General features: G+C 39.3%; 1 protein-coding gene across 2 annotated transcripts in view; it reads left to right on the top strand.

The window, feature by feature from the left end:
* The first annotated feature begins 3,701 nt into the window (after positions 1-3,701).
* Positions 3,702-13,923, top strand: part of vap (RAS p21 protein activator vap) — a 122,794-nt gene continuing 112,572 nt past the window's right edge. Inside the window, exon 1 of one of the 2 annotated variants that reach the window (XR_014127784.1) lies at positions 3,702-3,932. Coding sequence is in view for 1 of the 2 variants with exons in the window: in XM_081733935.1 (XP_081590061.1) it covers positions 3,745-3,932 (188 nt within the window). In the remaining variant the exon portion in view is untranslated. The remainder of the gene's footprint in view (positions 3,933-13,923) is intronic. The other variant, XM_081733935.1, reaches the window with a different exon arrangement.

Raw genomic sequence — 13,923 nt, 5'->3', positions numbered from 1 at the left:
GAACACACAGTGCACCGAACACTCCTAACGATGGCGAATGTTAACACCACGACATCGGCAACTACAACTGAAATGAATACGTTACCATCGTCACTAGAGCTTGGCACAATGGCAGAGCGTTGCATTATCTGATGAATCCCGATATCATCTTCATCATGACGATGTGAGGGTGCGAATCCGTCGTGTTCCAAGGGAACAGCTCCTCGACATCTGTACTGGGGGGCGGAGACAAACTGGCTGCGTCTTAATTATTATCTGGGGAACATTCAGGTGAGCATCCATGTGTCTATTGGAGCTCGAGCAAGGCACCATGACGGCCGAGGCGTCACACGCTGCTTGCAGACTACGTACACCCCTTCATGACGGCCATGTTTCTCATCAGTAGTGGCATTTTTCGACAAGATAATGCACCATGTCACAAGGCCAGGAGTGTGATGGAGTGGTTCAAGGAACACAGGAGCGAGTTCCAAGTGATGTGCTGGCCCCCGAACTCTCCGGATCTGAACCCAATCGATCACATCTGGGATGTGATTGAACGTGACCTGAGGGCGCATCACCCCCTCCCCGGAATTTACGGGAATTAGATGACCTGTGTGTACATATGTGGTGCCAACTCTCTCCAGCGACCCACCGAGGAACATTGCGACCATGCCAAGACACGTTGCCGTTGTTATTCGTGCCAAAAGGTGGACATACTAATAATTAGGTAGGTAGTCATAATGGTCTGGGTGATGTGTGTGTATATTTTAACTCGTATATTTTGTCTCGACTCGAATTTCGAGACGTCTCGACTCGAATTCGAGTCGAGTCGAGACAGAGACTGTCGAGTCGAGACACGAGTCGAGACAGCAACACATTTTCGAGTCGAGACAACATTTTCTCGAGTCGAGTCGAGACAGGCTTAAATCTCGACTCGACTCGACTCGTGCGCATCCCTATACGTATTAGAAGATGCAAATAGAAAGTACTTAAACCAACTCTGGGGGCCTGTTTCTGCGTATGTATTTCGTTGTCAGATATCCAGATAATGAAGGCAGGGGCGCAAATCTGTCTTCAACAATCGGGAGACGGGTAAGACCGTTCCCATATTTCTTTTTAAAGCGATGACGGGTAAGGCCGTTCCCATATATTTTTTAAAGCGATGTTTAAAATATTTATGAAGTTGAAAAACAATGCTGTGGAGGATCAGGGGAGCAGAGTTGTCTTCAACATTGGGAAGAGGGCATATTTGAAGCTTATTCTGGGGGGAGGAGAGATGAGACTCATATTGCGGTAGATGAATCTGATTTCTGAGATGAACCTGTTGTATACCAGGCGATGTAGATGTAATTGTGGTATATATCAGTATTACAAATCAGTGCCGCGAACACATTCTGAAATCTGAATACATGCATATTTATAATTGATATGTTTCTACTTACGCATCCACAATGATCCACATTATAATTTCAGGACACTTGTTTTGTAATAATATAAATAATAACTTCCCCAAAACTATGAAAGAAAATCAACTATGTATGGCGCAAGAATACTCTTATTTGAGCAAAATTATGGTGATCACAATGGCATTATAGGAATCGTTACAGGAATTAAACAAATAGTTGAAAATAGAGTAACAATAATAAATGACAATGAAATATTAAAGAATACGACTTTTTTTTTTAATGAAACAAGTCAAGGGACATCAATTTCATCTCACTTTCCTTCGTGGCAGTCGGATACAAATCATCACAATTTCAAATCGGATTATTGGGGGAGGGACAGTCCCCCTGTTCCAAGATTAGAGGGGACATGTCGCCCTCATCTCCCCGGGATATGTGCAAGTGACTGAAGGGCCCAAGCAATCTTTGCGAGGAACGGAGAGTGCTGGCTCTCTTGGCCTACCAGATTGGTGACCGTGATTCTACGGAATGCTTTATATTTATGCTTGTGTGTGTGAGCTCCCTCAAAGAGTTTCTGGCCACGCCACTGAACATACTATGTATTTCTGATGAAAATTAATAATTTGCCTTTACTTACGATTACAATTACGGTGCATTTAATTAGCATTAAAGCATAACTATTTTTATACTATTATTTACATAACTGACATGCTTCAAAAAGGCATTGAACTAACCATTTTTGTTTTGTCCTATGTCCTTGATGTTAGCGCTCATATGTTCTGTACAGAAACTATAGCTTAGTTCAAAATATATAGAGTTGGAAATACTTGAATACGCCAGCGTATAACTAAAGCAAAATGTAGGGTTGCAAGGGTTGAGGATAGTAAGAAAGCAAGTAGTTGGGCATGCGCATTCAACAGAAAGCAGACGAAAAACCCCATGCTTGCAGTAGGCTTGGAAGCCCAAGGAACATAGCATACGACAAGAGGAAAGACAGAAAATGTGCATTTGAGTGACGCGCATGCGTAGGTTCCGCTTGTCACAGTAATGGGGCGTTTACACTTGGTCGATTTAGTCGCACGACTAAATCGATTTAGTCGCACGACTCAATCGACTCGCTGCATTTGTCACTAAATCGAAGCAACTAGGCCGAATCAGATCGATGGATGTGTTCAATTATTTCAACCACAGAAAATAGAACGTCTTTCAATTCAATTGCCAGTCGATTAGTCGCTTTCGATCAACAAGTGATTAAGTTGAATTCCCGTTTACACGGTCGATTAAGTTGAAAGTGACGTCAATTCAACTGAATCGAACGCAAATCGACTAAGTGTAAACGCCCCATAAGGCGTGACGGCGAGAGAGCGCATCCAGAAGATTGCAGTGGGAATAATTGTGATAATTACAAGCAAACAATTTATATATAATGAAATACGTATTTTTTATTATTAACAGGGGATGCCGGGCATATCGGCGTTCTCTCCTTCCAACCAAATTGAAGCTTACCTATGTGAAACTATTTCATACGATACTTTACATGACTCTATGTTATAAGGATATTTAGGCAACTTATCTGACGTAAGAACGCCTATCTTATACGATTATAGCCCTACAAAGAATGAGCAACTCCTATGAGCCTACTTACAACATAATTGGACCCTAGTTTCACTACTATCAACTTCATCTATCTCTCCCACGCATAGGTAAAAGTGAGGGAGAACGCGGTGGACGCTGTCCTCCCACCTCGAAAAACTATGTAAGTTGTCCCCCCAGTTTCTAAAAAAACAATGGGCTAAGATAGGCAGGGTGAACGGCGTGACGTCATGACGCTACTTACCGTCCCCCTACTTTTAGAGATTCACTTTTATCCCTGCCCACAAGTAATATCGTATGATAAAATCAGGCCCTACTATCATTTCAGATATACGGCAGGAGATTAGAAATGTCCCCTTCTGTTCTGTTATTATTACTTTTCTTAGTTTTTTTTTCTCTTTGTGATTGCTGTTCATCATCACGAAAAATTCAGGGGAGGGGCGCTCGAGCACTGGAATACCCCTATAGACAGCGCTAATGACTGGAGGTCAAATTTTGTATCAACTTGTGCGAAAATTCCGGAGTGTAACGCAACGGAAAATTTTCAAAATTCAATTATAATTACTATACCTATTACCGCAAACTAGTAAAAAAAAAATTTGATTGCGTGGTGTTTAAGCTTATCTAATCGTTACGGAATGTACTCGTTGATCTGCTACAATAGTGATTTTCACTATTCGTTCTAGGTATTCTTTATGTGTTGATCTGGTCATTTGTGCTGGTGTTTGTTCTGGTTGGAAGATGGCATTGGTGGAGGGTAGAGGCCAACATGGCTGAGTTCGTACGGGGTGGTGCGGGTGTAATTTTACCAAAAGAAAAACTCCAAGGCTCTCCAAGCACTGGTAGTGAAGAAGGGCACGATGGGCCCGTGGGCGAAGAATTTGATCCCTTTCTGGGTGATCCGGAAGAAGGCGAGGGAGCAAATGTTGCATTATTGACAGCTCCTCCAGAGAGCCAGTGAGTAATTTGCCACTGATATAAATTATTAAGGGGAATACTTGATGTGTTAATGATTAAAATTTCTTTTACTTTAATATGACGAAAGAGCAAGAAGACAAATAAGGAATCAAAAAAAGTTGTAGTTGTGTTGTGTATTTTAATTTATTTAGAAAAGATCAATTGTAGAAGTGTCAACCTTAGATAATCGAGTCATTGTTTGTGGATGTTTTATTGTGATAAAGAGGATTGTCTTCATTGTTTTGAATTGAAGGAAATGTTAAAGTATTGGGCTGCAGAAATAGGAATTTGGAACTTAGACTGATTAAGTATGTGTGCAGTAGTAACACGAAAGTGTTTGTATCGTATTTTATATGTGTGACTTACTCTTTTACAAATTCTTCCATGATTCACTTGATTTAATCATTATCTTCCTTAGCATCACAGTGGGAAAGGGCTAAAACACAGGTCCCCAATATAGGTTAGTAACTAGGTTGGTTCCTTTGTATACCAACGTTTAGTATTTAATTCACAGTATGGCCGAGTAAGCCTTAGCGAGTGAGGAAGGATTGGAGTCCCGCAGAGCACATTGTTTTCTGTCTTTATTATAGGTAAATGGGAAGAGGGACCTGTGTTCTAGAACCTTGCCGCATACAGGACATGGGATGTTATATTCAAATACCAGTATTTCAGGTCAATTTTCCGTTAAGGGGGTCCAGTAATTTCTTCCACACGAAATTCGCAATTTCTCCATTTCTTTCCATGGATTTTCGTTTGATTACATAATATGACGGGTTAAGTTTAGAGTTACCCCTCCGCTTTTTATAAAAATCAGGAAAATTTACAGGAGAAATGAGGTAAGAAATGATAATTTGAAGTTTTTATTTGATGTTTAGGAATGTAAGTTCGGCATGAGAGTTATGTTTAATACGAGAAAAGATATGTGAAAGTTAGTACTATTTGCCGGATGCGGAAGCATTCGCGGAAGGTTTCAGCAGCATGGTAGTTGTAAAATATGGCGAATATGGCGAACAGGTGTAACGGATGCTCAAAAATAATGAAGAAAACCTTTTAATTTTTTGTGAAGACCACGGAGTACTAAAGTTAAGTGAAATGTAACAATTTTTAATACTTTAAGCACTGTTTTTTGTATGTTGCAAAGTCCAAGGGCACCTTCAGACTGGAGGGGCAACTCTAAACTTAAGCCAATATGACGTTATATTAGGTTAGGTTAGTTTTGGACCCCCTTAACGGAACATGGACCGTATTTCATTTTTACATTGTAACTTTTTTTGGAGTATGTTTAGTACAAGGTGTCCAGGAGCACGTAAAAAACAAAATTTACAGGAGAAATGAATGATGCAAGTACTTCGACGTAACATAACGTAACCAAATCTATCCTAAACCTAACATAAACGAACCTAAGCTAACCTGAACTAACCTAATATTAGTAGAAATAAGCGAAATTATATCATTTTTTGGAAAATTATGCGGGACTCCTACACTAATATAACATAAACTGACCTAACCCAACCTATACTAAACTAACCTAACCTACCCTACCCTAAACTAACCGAATGTGAACAGAAATTACCAAAATTATAACATTTTTTAGAGAAAAGAGCTGGACCCCTTCTGCTAAACATAGGCCCTTTTTTTTCAGAGTATAAAAATGCTTAATCGTGTATACTTCGGCATATCTCATAGGAAGGGAAAAATTGTTAGTAAGCTAGAAACTAACTAACTCTATGGCCTATGGAACCCGGAGGTTCAATGCCGCGTTCACAAGAGCTCTCCACTGACTTGGCCAATTGGATCCAGTTTCTACTTTGTATTCCTATCTCTGCGAGAGCCATCTTAATATTGTCCTCCCATCTGCGCCTAGGTCTTCCGATTGGTCTTCCAGTCAAGACTTTGAAAGCGTTTCTACTTTCTTCCATTCTAGCTACATGACCTGCCCACCTAAGCCTCCTAGACTTGACGACCCTAACAATGTTGGGTAAACCGTATAAATTATGTAGTTCCTCGTTATGAAGTTTCCTCCATTCCCGTTCCTCTTGGGTCCGAATATTCGTCTCAGGATCATGTTCTCAAATACTTTCACTCTATGTTCTTCCCTCAGAGTAAGCCACCATGTTTCGCAACCATACAGAACAACAGGCATGATTATCGTTTTGTATATTTTAAGTTTCAAATTTCTCGACAGAATTCGCTACAACAAGAGATTTTGAACCGAATAGTAGCACGAATTCCCTGCTTTTAGTCGACATTTAATTTCTTCGTGAATATGATTTTCCTCTATTAATATTGATCCTAGATATTTGCAACTATCCACTTTATCAAAAGTATTATTTAATATTTTAACGCATCTATAATTTACTGTATTATGGTCCCGACGCACTTCCATGTATTTAGTTTTCTCTGCATTTACTTCTAAACCCATGTCCCTGCAAGCGTTTAAGATCTCTGCATTTCTTTCTATTGCTCTCCTATCATCCCCTATTAAATTTACGTCATCAGCATATGCCATAACCTGGTGAATGCCGTTCAACTGTAGGCCCTGGTTGCTATCTTTGATTTTCCTTATAGCGTATTCCAGAACAAAGTTAAATAATAATGGCGACTGTTAAAATAAATGAGTGCATATGATAGGTGACAGATACTGTTTTCCACCTGCAGAGTATTTCTGCACAGTATACGAAATGTATGTTTTATGTTTACAAGTGTACCGTTACTATAGTGAAACCATTACACGTGCTATTGGAACTTGTATCGTTGCAAAAGCCTACGTGATTTCACTTCCCTGGCTTATGCATATACCCACAATCACTGACATGCCTGCTTCCTTCGTCTGCGCTACAGTGTCCTGCCTGACTCGCTTAGTTAGAATTTGTGCATTGTAGTTTTTCAACGATTACTTACGGTGGCTCCTTGAATTTCATCTATGCGAAGTGTGGAAATGTCATGCTGCTGAGCGTGAATCTTTTGGAGGATAATAATAGAAAAATTAGTGAAAGAATATGGTTTTTCAACAATTATTTCGAGTCTAGTGTCTAAACTTGACTTACACGAAATTCACTTTCTGCAAATACCGCTACCACCAAATATGGAGATAGAAAGGGCAAGTAAAGGCACGAGAATTCTAATTACCTTATTGCTAACAGAAGACATAAACTCCTTCGTGCTGTTGGAGAAGTTTATGGAGTACAGAACTGTTACAAGAATGATGTTCGAATATCCGGTAGTGGTAAACAACCAGAGGAAAATAATGAACAATGAAAGCGAATTCAGCAAATTATTATCAGGAAGCAAGCAGAATAAACCAGCTGTTGCAAAACGTTGAATTCACAGCACTTGTGAAAAAAAAGTTACTTTTCTGTAGTTTACTGTGGTTATAATGATTTGGGTTTGTAGTGCAGTGTTAGGTTAAGTAGAATAATGTATTATTTTTGTGTTGTTTTGTGGATTAAATTCATTGCTACTTTTTAGGTAGAACCAAAATTTGTGCACTTGTAAAGTTGGTTAATATCACAATTGTACCATCTCCTACCTTATTTTCCTTCTTTCGACTGGAAAGAGAATGCTGCAAGCTTTAGATGATGTATAGCTAATTTAATTTTAGGAACCTTGTGTCGTAATGATTAAAAAAAAATTTCAAGGAGTTTGTGATCCTTGGTGTGAAAATTTGTATAAGTGAGGTTTGTGTATTCATTGAGTATTGGGTGACATTACATTTAATAGGAACTTGAATAGTAAATTTGTGAAACGTGCAATATACAGAACAGTTAGTTCTATTTTTGGCTAAATAGGGCTTAATCCTGCCTTGGACAGATTTTGGATGAATATATTCTCTTCCTTATGATGGTATTGAAGGTGAGTCATAGATATATGTTGCTTTGAAATCCAACAGGTATCTTGAACAGTTGGCCAATGGAAGAAGCGAGCAGTACCATGGGTGTGCATGAAGTGGGTAGGGTCATGTTACAGTTCATATGAAACTTCACATACATTTCCCATCCACCAAATAGTCATACATACAACACACTGTAAACTTGCAATTTAGGTGGTTGGATTTTCAATGTTGGCTTCAAAAGGCATTAACTACGAATGCTGCAGCATCGTTGGATACTCTGATCTTATTGAAAAACTAATGAGCTGAAATTGCTTGATTTTCTTTGGTTCCAGTAATTGTAAAAAATGTAATGAAATGAAATCTGTAAATTTTATGTCCCACGGTTATACTGGCTAGGCTAAAGATGGCGGTGATGATGAGAAATGAATGAAATGGTGGTATGTAGAAAGTGGGAGGAAACGGGAGAACAGCGAGAAAACCCATGCACATGGTGTTTGTCCACCACAAAGTTCACTTGGCGCGAGCTAGAATCGAACCAAGAACCCCATGCACCAGAGGTGAATGCTCTACCACTGAGCCACCGCGGCCCCTCCAGTAATTGCACCCACACACCAGAGTTGTTGGAATATTCCCTAGCCCGAATTCCCCAGGGTTTTTTGGGGATCATGCATTGTTTGAGCTCCATCAAACTTGCTGTAATAGAGTTCAACTGTAATGTATTATATGCAAATGAAAAGCATCTTGTTTGTGCTCGCATCACGAGGAAACGGTTAAGCGTCTTCGGATGTAGTTATCGCTTTCCTTGGACTGTGTTTTTAATCATGTTATTTTGATTAAAGTGCATATTCTATTGGGGGGGGGGGGGCAAGCGGATGGTCAAAATTTATGCGAAAAACTTAGTATCTCACGATCCTGTCAAGTTTGGAAGATGAAACTTTTTATATAAACTCCTCATTAAAAATAAGTGGACCCTGTCTCAGTGTTTTTGAGAATTTTCATTTTAAGTGTGAAAGCAGGGTTGGCTGATTTAAACAAACAAACAAACAAAAAAAAAAAAAAAGCGTATGAACATCATGGTGACGCGTTCCCACATATCAAGCCATCTGCGTTAGTTTTGTCTCCTTTTCACCTTTTAATCAAGGCGTCCCATGTTCAATTCTCGGTCGACCCACAACCCTTCTTTCAAGTGTAAACCAAATAGCGGTTCGGATGTCACTTTAAGCGAACGTCTTCTTCTTACTTTACTTCTTCTCACGTAAGGATGTTAAGCCTAAACACACGAAATGAATCCAAATTGTATACCTGAATACCTGTTATTTTATAGAGCCAAGGTTGCTTAAATGTATTGATAGAAATTGGCAAAATTTATGCCTGTGTAGCTTCCAGCATTAGCTTGGATTGGACTTTGTTTTAATTTAATTGAATTATATCTACATACTAAATTTATAATTTAATACTTAAGTTTTAGCGTACTGATTATGATTCGTTGTCCGTAAAATTTTACTTGCCAAGCAATAAAGGGATTTTTCCGTTATTGTTTTGCATTTAAAGTAATAACAGGATTTTCCCAATGGCTAAGACGGGAGTTTCCCGATTTATATGTAATTCTGTATAATGGTTTCATTTGTGCAACTGTTAGTCTTTTTGTCCTAAAATGACTTATGACAATTATATTAACAAGTACGTATGTAAAGATCAGTACAACGTATTTTTATCATGAGTTCTTCATGAGTGAGTCGGCAGACTCATCGCATTTGTGGCCAATTAGTCCCGGTTTCAAGTCCAATGTTGGATGTAAGCCGAGAAGCGATTTGGATTCCGCTTTAAGCTTATGTGACCCCTTCCACCATAACCCCGTTGTTGCATAATAACACCAAGGCGAAACAAACTTATTTCTGTCCATATGTAATATAAATACATGAAGCAAATTATTTAAACCAAAAAACCTGGTTTAAACCAAATAAACCATTTCTTTTCAATAAAAACCATAGTTTTTGCCAACCTTGTGTGAAAGGAGAGCATTTTCTATAATTTGAAAACGATATTGCCTGTTGTTTCTAATTACCTCACGAGGAATCGGTTAAGCAGTTTGTAATGCATTTTTGAACATACAGTAGTTACTGCTTACCCTAAGCTGCGTTTTCATCATATTAGTTTGATTCAGTGGGCATCCTAGGGAAAAGGGGGTTCAAAATTAATGAAAAAAAAAAAAAAAAAAACAGTATGTGACGAGCCCGCCAAGTTAGGAAGACGAAACTCAATATATAAATTCCTCATTAAAAATAAGTGGACATGTGTTTCAACGATTTAAAAAATTTTCGTTTTAAGGGGAGGGGTTGATTTTCCGTAATTCCTTTGTTCAGATTGAAAGCGATTTTGCATGTTGTTTGTGATCGATCATGGAGAAACGATTGAACAATTTGAAATGTACTTTGGAACATAGTTTATTGCTGTTATTATTATTTACTGTGTTACTTTGAGTAAAGGGCGTATTGGAAGTAGGATGGGTTCAAAATTTCAGCCAAAATTACATTGTCGCGAGTAGGTCAAATTTGAAAGATGAAACTCGATATATAAAAACCTCATTAAAAGTAAGGGGACATGTCGCCCTCTATTTTTGAAAATTTCAATTTTAAGGGAAGAAAGAGGGCGTTCTCTCTTTTGTTTCTTCAAATTCAAATCGACGAGAAATGTGAAACATACAATGTGAAAAATACAGAGAAAAACTATGTGAAAAATATATTGAGATACAGGAAAAAAATATTTCTTGACTTACCATAAATTAAGAAAGCTGTGCCTCGGTCTAGACTGGTCTATTTAAAACTAATGTGTAAGCCTATTTATATTTATATTGATATTTATACTTAGATATGAAGTCATTAATCGCTTAATATGAAGTTCATCAAGCAAATTCAGAACACAAACATTTGTTTAGCACCTTCTTCGTACGATAATTCACTAGGGACATGCATTTTAAGTGGTACCAGTGATCACAAAAATTACACCCAATATATTAAAGTGTGTCGTCCTCAATATCACTTATCAATTCTTCTTCACAGGCCTTACACTTTACATGGCTTTCAACAACTTCTTGCATCTCGTATTCCGAACTACTAGTGCTACTTGGCTTGACAGTCTTTTCTTTCTCTTTAACTTTTGCAGATTTTACTCTTTTTTATTCTCTCCCTTTTTCGTTTTAGACGTTTTTGTTCTAGTTTTCTTTTATTTTCATTCTTCAACATTTGATAATTTCTCCATTCTTGGGAGGATATCGCACTTTGGACTTTTTCTCTGGGCACATTTTTGGTAGTTTTGTTTTAGATTGGAGCTGGCCAGAAAAGATTCTGATCGAAGTCAGATGGTATGAAAATGTTTGAAGGAGATTCTCTCTGAATTTCTTCTGAGGTCGTGGAGTTATTTATGGCACTAGCGATTGTAGAAATCGAAGCAAACCTTTCAGCTTGCGTCGTTTCAGCATAAGATGCCATAACGGATGTATTGTTTTCCTGGTTTGAGTCAGACGTAACATCTATTTCTGATATGACAGTTACATTTGCAGCCTTGGAAGAAAAAAGTGCAGAAACGTGACACTGTGCGGAACAATTTGAATTACCAAATCAATTAAATATTGATATCCCTGATGTCCTCATAGTCATCTTAGATTAAAAGACTAACCTATGATCAGTGTAAAAAATATATTCATTACCCTTTAAATTTTAGAGTGATAATTCAGACCAGCCATAAATCCTTAATCTCCCCCCCCCCCCTCCTGAGTTCCAGGAAAATACAAGAATTGAAATGGTTGGTATTATACAGGGTGGCCCAAAAGTAGGTATACAGTCCCGTACTGATCAACTCATTGCTTTTTATATCATTTCGTATTGTTATCCATCAGGTAAACTTAGTTTCTTTATTATTTGTTCTTAATGTGTTTTTACTTAGGGGAGGCCGGGGTTATAAGAGACACGGCCAAAAATACCGTAAATATCAAAAATGTAAAAAAAAAAAAAAAAAAAAAGAATAAAACCGTCAATACCTTTACTTTCCTACCCCACTTGTACCTATGAACTAATATGAGTTTTTATATTGTTGTCACACTATGCAAAAATACCTTCACTTTGAACTTACCACAAAAGTTCGTGACTGTTTTAAAATAAAATTTTATTGTAAAAAGTGAGTTACAAATGTGGAAATGACTGCTATGTAACTTTGTGACTAAGATTATGAAGATTGATGTGAAGTTTCGAAAAATGCTGAAACATTGCATTTCAGGTCAATTGAGGGCATGTCTCTTATTAGAAATTTTGAAGGAGGTAATAAGAGACAGCCGTCTCTTATTACCCCAGTTCAACTTTGTTTATTTAGCGCATGTGACAAGTATAACGTGTTAGTTTTTTGTATATAGGAAGTAAATAGGAAAATTCCTACTTTAGCAATCCAGTCAGAGTCTGTGCATAGATAGTGACAGTGGAGAATATGCTTAGAATCAACTAATTTCATCATCAACTGGTGATAGTGTGCCAGAAGAAATTGATCCAACCAGAGCAGAATCTTGCTTAGAAACGTATTACGCTGTGTACTACGATTTTGACTGGTATGTTGAAAGGGATATTGCTTTCCCAGATGAAGAACTGTGTAAGGTTAAATTTTTGAAAAAAGAACTAAATGGTTTTAATTGGCCTGCCTATGATGACATTCAAACAGTGACATCCAAATTTATGTTTTATGGACCTATCAAACTGGATGGAAATGGGCCATTTCATATTTCCAGACTATAGTTCCAAAAAAATCGTTGTGTTTATAGCAAAGTGAAAAAGGACTTTTGAAACCAAAACAAAGATTAGATACATATGGTGATCAGAAAAATGGAAACACCTGAACGAAATTGCAACTTACCAGATTAATATGGTGTCGGGCCACCTTTCGCCTTCAGAACAGCCTTGATGCGACGTGGGATGGAGGCATAGAGGTCGTGAATGGTAGCAAGTGGAATTTTACACCATTCCTCGTGCAGGGCATCGGCCAGCTCTGTGAGAGAGGATGGAGGTGGAAATCGTCGCCGGAGTCGTGTTTCCAAGACGGACCACAGATGTTCAATTACGTTGAGATCTGGGGATTGGGTGGGCCAGGGGAGGTGTTGAACTTCATCCCGATGTTCCTCAAACCACGCTGCAACAACGCCAGCTGTGTGAATGGGTGCATTATCATCCTGGAAGATGGCGTCATTGTCCGAGAACAACATCCGGATCATAGGATGCAAGTGGTCTCCTAAAATTGCGACATAGTCGTTGGCAATGATTCGTCCGCTAAGTGTGACCACGGTGCTCAATGAAAACCATGATATGGCGGCCCACAGCATCACCGAGCCGCCGCCATGTTTCACAGTTGGGCGGAGACACTGCAGATCGTAAGCTTCTTTGGGCGTTCTCCACACATAAAGACGGTCCGTGGTTGGGAATAGGGTGAAGGATGACTCATCCGACCATATCACACGTTTCCAGTCCTCAACGGTCCAAGTTGCATGGTCGCGGCACCATTTGCGGCGTGCGAAAGCATTATGGTCCCTGATGAGCGGTTTGGCCCGTGCAACACGACCCCGTAAGTTCATGTCATGTAATTCGCGGCGGATTGTGATTGTCGAAACAGGGTCGGAGAGGTGCTGATTGAGTTCCTCCGTCACTTGCTCCGCAGTAGCACGACGGTTCTGCGTGACAATGCGCTTTAATACCCGGCGTGACCTGTCACTCATGATTTTCTTCCGCCCACTGTTCCGCTTCCCCGATGTGGTTTTCCCGTGTGTTGTGTAGGCCGTCATCACCTTCGACACTGTCCCACGCGACACACCTATCACAGTAGCCACTGCCGTCACACTCACTCCACATAACCGCACACCAACAATTTTCCCTCTTTGAAAATCCGAGAGGTCTCCCATTTTACACTACCTCCGTCTGCTGCAGCCACTGGACACTGCTGTTCCACTGTGCCTGGCGTAGTATGGAGACCGACCTAACACACCACCACCAGCGGTCCGGCGCTGCGGGCGCCACGACACCACTGCCAACCCATATATCTGACGTGTTGCCAACTACAGGTGTTTCCATTTTTCTGATCACCATCTGTATGACTCCTCTTCTTTTCAGGGAGTAATCTACCCCCCTT

This window comes from Thermobia domestica, chromosome 12, assembly GCF_964235325.1.
Source record: "Thermobia domestica chromosome 12, izTheDome1.hap1.1, whole genome shotgun sequence".
In the NCBI taxonomy this organism is placed as follows: domain Eukaryota; kingdom Metazoa; phylum Arthropoda; class Insecta; order Zygentoma; family Lepismatidae; genus Thermobia; species Thermobia domestica.
Note: the sequence above shows the minus strand (reverse complement) of the source record. Positions and strands in the feature narration are given on the sequence as shown.